Below are 2,741 nucleotides of genomic sequence, written 5' to 3'. Positions count from 1 at the left end.
CACTCTACCCCCAGAAGGAAGGCTTAGCCCAGGCCCGCAGGGAAAACCACAATTTGCTTCTGACATGACACATTGACGGGTTTCTGGCGGCTGCGCCCCCTTTGTGTCCCCAGAGGCACTGTGGGCATATAAAGGCAGCCCCCGGGCCTGAGTGGGTGGAGGAGCTAACAGGAGGCCAGGAGCCCCCGTCTATTCCTTGTGGAGCTGCAGGAGAGGGTAAGACAGCCTGCGGAGCCCCAACTTTATCCAGATCCCCAGTTGTTGGCCCTGTAACCATCCTGCTGTCCCATCTGAATAATGGGCCCAGAAAGAATTCTCCCTAGGAGAACACTGTGGGTACCTGGAAGATGATGGGAGAAAAAGTCCATTTTGCAGATGGGAAAACAGGGACTCCGTGAGGGGGCAAAGGTAGGGATTCATGGGCTGAGGGCAAAATTTTCCTAGGCTCAAGAGATGCCCATTTTTCTCTGAACCACTAATTCTGACTGATTTCCCGTTGTGGGAATATTTCCTTCTATGAGAGAGTCAAGGTTACAGGGAGCCACTCTGGGACCAGTCCTGCTGATACCAGCTGGTCCCTACAGAGCCCTTATGCACCTCTGTGCGAGAGGAAAAGGTGTCCTCTTGGGGAGACAGAGCCTACGCCAGAGCAAAGAGTTGGCGAATACAGTGGGGCTGGATTTCCATCTACTCTTGGCCCCTCAGCCAGCACCTGCTCCAACACACAATTATGCACTGAGACTCTAGAAACAGTCCCTGCCCCCAGGGAACTCACAGAAATGGCACATGAGAACATAAACACGATGCATGGTCGCAAACTGCCTTCAAGTATATATTCTGGGTGGTGTTTGGTGACAGACAGGCTTCTTTAGACAAAGTGAAGGAAGGCGGCCTCTCCAAGTAGGTGACATTTATTCAGAACCTGAAAAGTGAGGAGTCAGTCCAGAGGAAGAACATCCCTAACAGAAAGAATAGCATGTGCAAAGGCCCTGAGGTGGAAGGAGCTTGTCAAGGTTAAGACAGAGAAGGTAAAGAGGCAGGTAGAGTCCTTGTGAGTAACAGTAAGGAGCCTGGGTTTTATACCCAGGGCAGTGGGGAACCACTGAAGAGTTTAAACAGGGGTGATGATGGGTATGTAACTGGGCTGGCAGGTGTTGAACTTCATACAGAAAAATCCCAACCTATGAAACTAACGTTAGCTATGCTGTCACTTCCTATCTTGTTCCTTTCAACATCAGTCCAGGATAGACGCAGGGTTTACTGTTACCATTCAGTCGCTAAATCGTGTCCGACTCTGTGACCCCAAGGACTGCAGCGTGTCAGGCTCCTCTGTCCTTCACTATCTCCTGGAGTTTACTCAAACTCATGTTCATTGAGTCAGTGATGCCATCAACCATTTATCTCCCCCTTCTCCTCCTGCCCTCATTCTTTCCCTTCATCAGAGTCTTTTCCAGTGAGTCAGCTTTTCGCATCAGGTGGCCAAAATATTGGAGCTTCAGTAACAGTCCTTCCAATGAATATTCAGGGTTGATTTCCTTTAGGATTGATTGGTTTGATTTCCTTGCAGTCCAAGAGGTAAGGGAGGCAGGAGAGAAACGGGACTTGTCAAATCTATCTGCTGAACGTCTCCAATCAGCCACACCTTCTGAAACGGCCCCCTGAGCCAATGGGAAAGTGGTCCAGGAAACGGAGATCCTGTCCTGCTGTTCTGGAAAGGAAGGCCCTCTACGGCTTTCTCTGAGAGCCAGGTCCAGGCTCCCTGGGACCACAGACGCCTAAGACTTTAAATTCAGATGTGTTAGCTGCTGCTCAAATTGGAGGGAGAGGGCTTTCCTGGGAGTGAAACTGGACTTGAGCGTTGCCAGGCGGGTGGGAGGGCCCCAGGCTGGTGAAGGGGCACAGGGAAGAGAAGCCCTGGGCACAAGGATGGCCCCAGGTTTCTGCTTCCATTCTTGGTAGGTGTGACACTGACAATGTTGGGCATGTGGTCCCCGCTTCTCCTCTGGGGTCTGGTGACTCCGTGCCAGGGGCTGCTTGAGACGGTGGGCACCCTCGCTAGGATCGACAAGGACGAACTCGGCAAAGGTGAGCCCAAGGTGGGCAGGGTGTGAGGATCCAGCTGCAGTGTAAACTGTCTCATAGATAGACTTACATGCTTATGCTTCGGGGGGTAGACGAGAACAGGGTTTGATTCCCAACTGTGTAGAGTTCAGGGGCTTAATGTTTGGTGTGCAGGCTCCAATGAGTAGTTCACTCTCTTCTGAGAGGGGAACTGGACTGGATGAGCAAGTAGGGTTTGAGTCTCCCTCAGGGTTGAGGAGGTCCGGGGGTGGGTGCTGGCTGAACCAGCATCTCTGCCCCCCCATTTCTGGGGTAGCGGAATTCTACTAAGCATTTGGGGCCTCAGGGGCTCAACGGCCCAGAGTGACCATGGCTGTGAAGAGGAAATGCTTCCTGGAAGCTCCCCTCATTGTCCCAACCTCCACGAGGCGGTGCTTTCCATCTTGCCCTTCTCACAATCCACATAGAGTCAGGCCAGTCGTGCCCAGGAGGGGTTGCCTCCTCCCTTTTGCTCAAGCTCTGGTGGCTGGGTGCTCCCTCCTTTACTTTTGTGCCCCCCTTTCAATCTACTGGGTGGTCCAGTGTCCAGGAGTCCTAGTCATACTGTTGGCCCCAAACCTGATTTGCTGTGTGACTTTGCCCCTCTCTGGGCCCTAGTTTTCTCATCTGTAATATGAAAC

The 2,741-nt window shown here is 52.4% G+C and overlaps 1 protein-coding gene across 1 annotated transcript in view; it reads left to right on the top strand.

Moving 5' to 3' along the window:
* The first annotated feature begins 1,973 nt into the window (after positions 1 to 1,973).
* The window catches only part of BPIFB3 (BPI fold containing family B, member 3), a 16,260-nt gene continuing 15,492 nt past the window's right edge, over positions 1,974 to 2,741 (top strand). The window contains exon 1 of the mRNA XM_010841879.1: positions 1,974 to 2,097. Coding sequence (XP_010840181.1) covers positions 1,974 to 2,097 — 124 coding nt within the window. The remainder of the gene's footprint in view (positions 2,098 to 2,741) is intronic.

Source organism: Bison bison, unplaced genomic scaffold, assembly GCF_000754665.1.
Source record: "Bison bison bison isolate TAMUID 2011002044 unplaced genomic scaffold, Bison_UMD1.0 scf7180017864167, whole genome shotgun sequence".
Lineage (NCBI taxonomy): Eukaryota > Metazoa > Chordata > Mammalia > Artiodactyla > Bovidae > Bison > Bison bison.
Note: the sequence above shows the minus strand (reverse complement) of the source record. Positions and strands in the feature narration are given on the sequence as shown.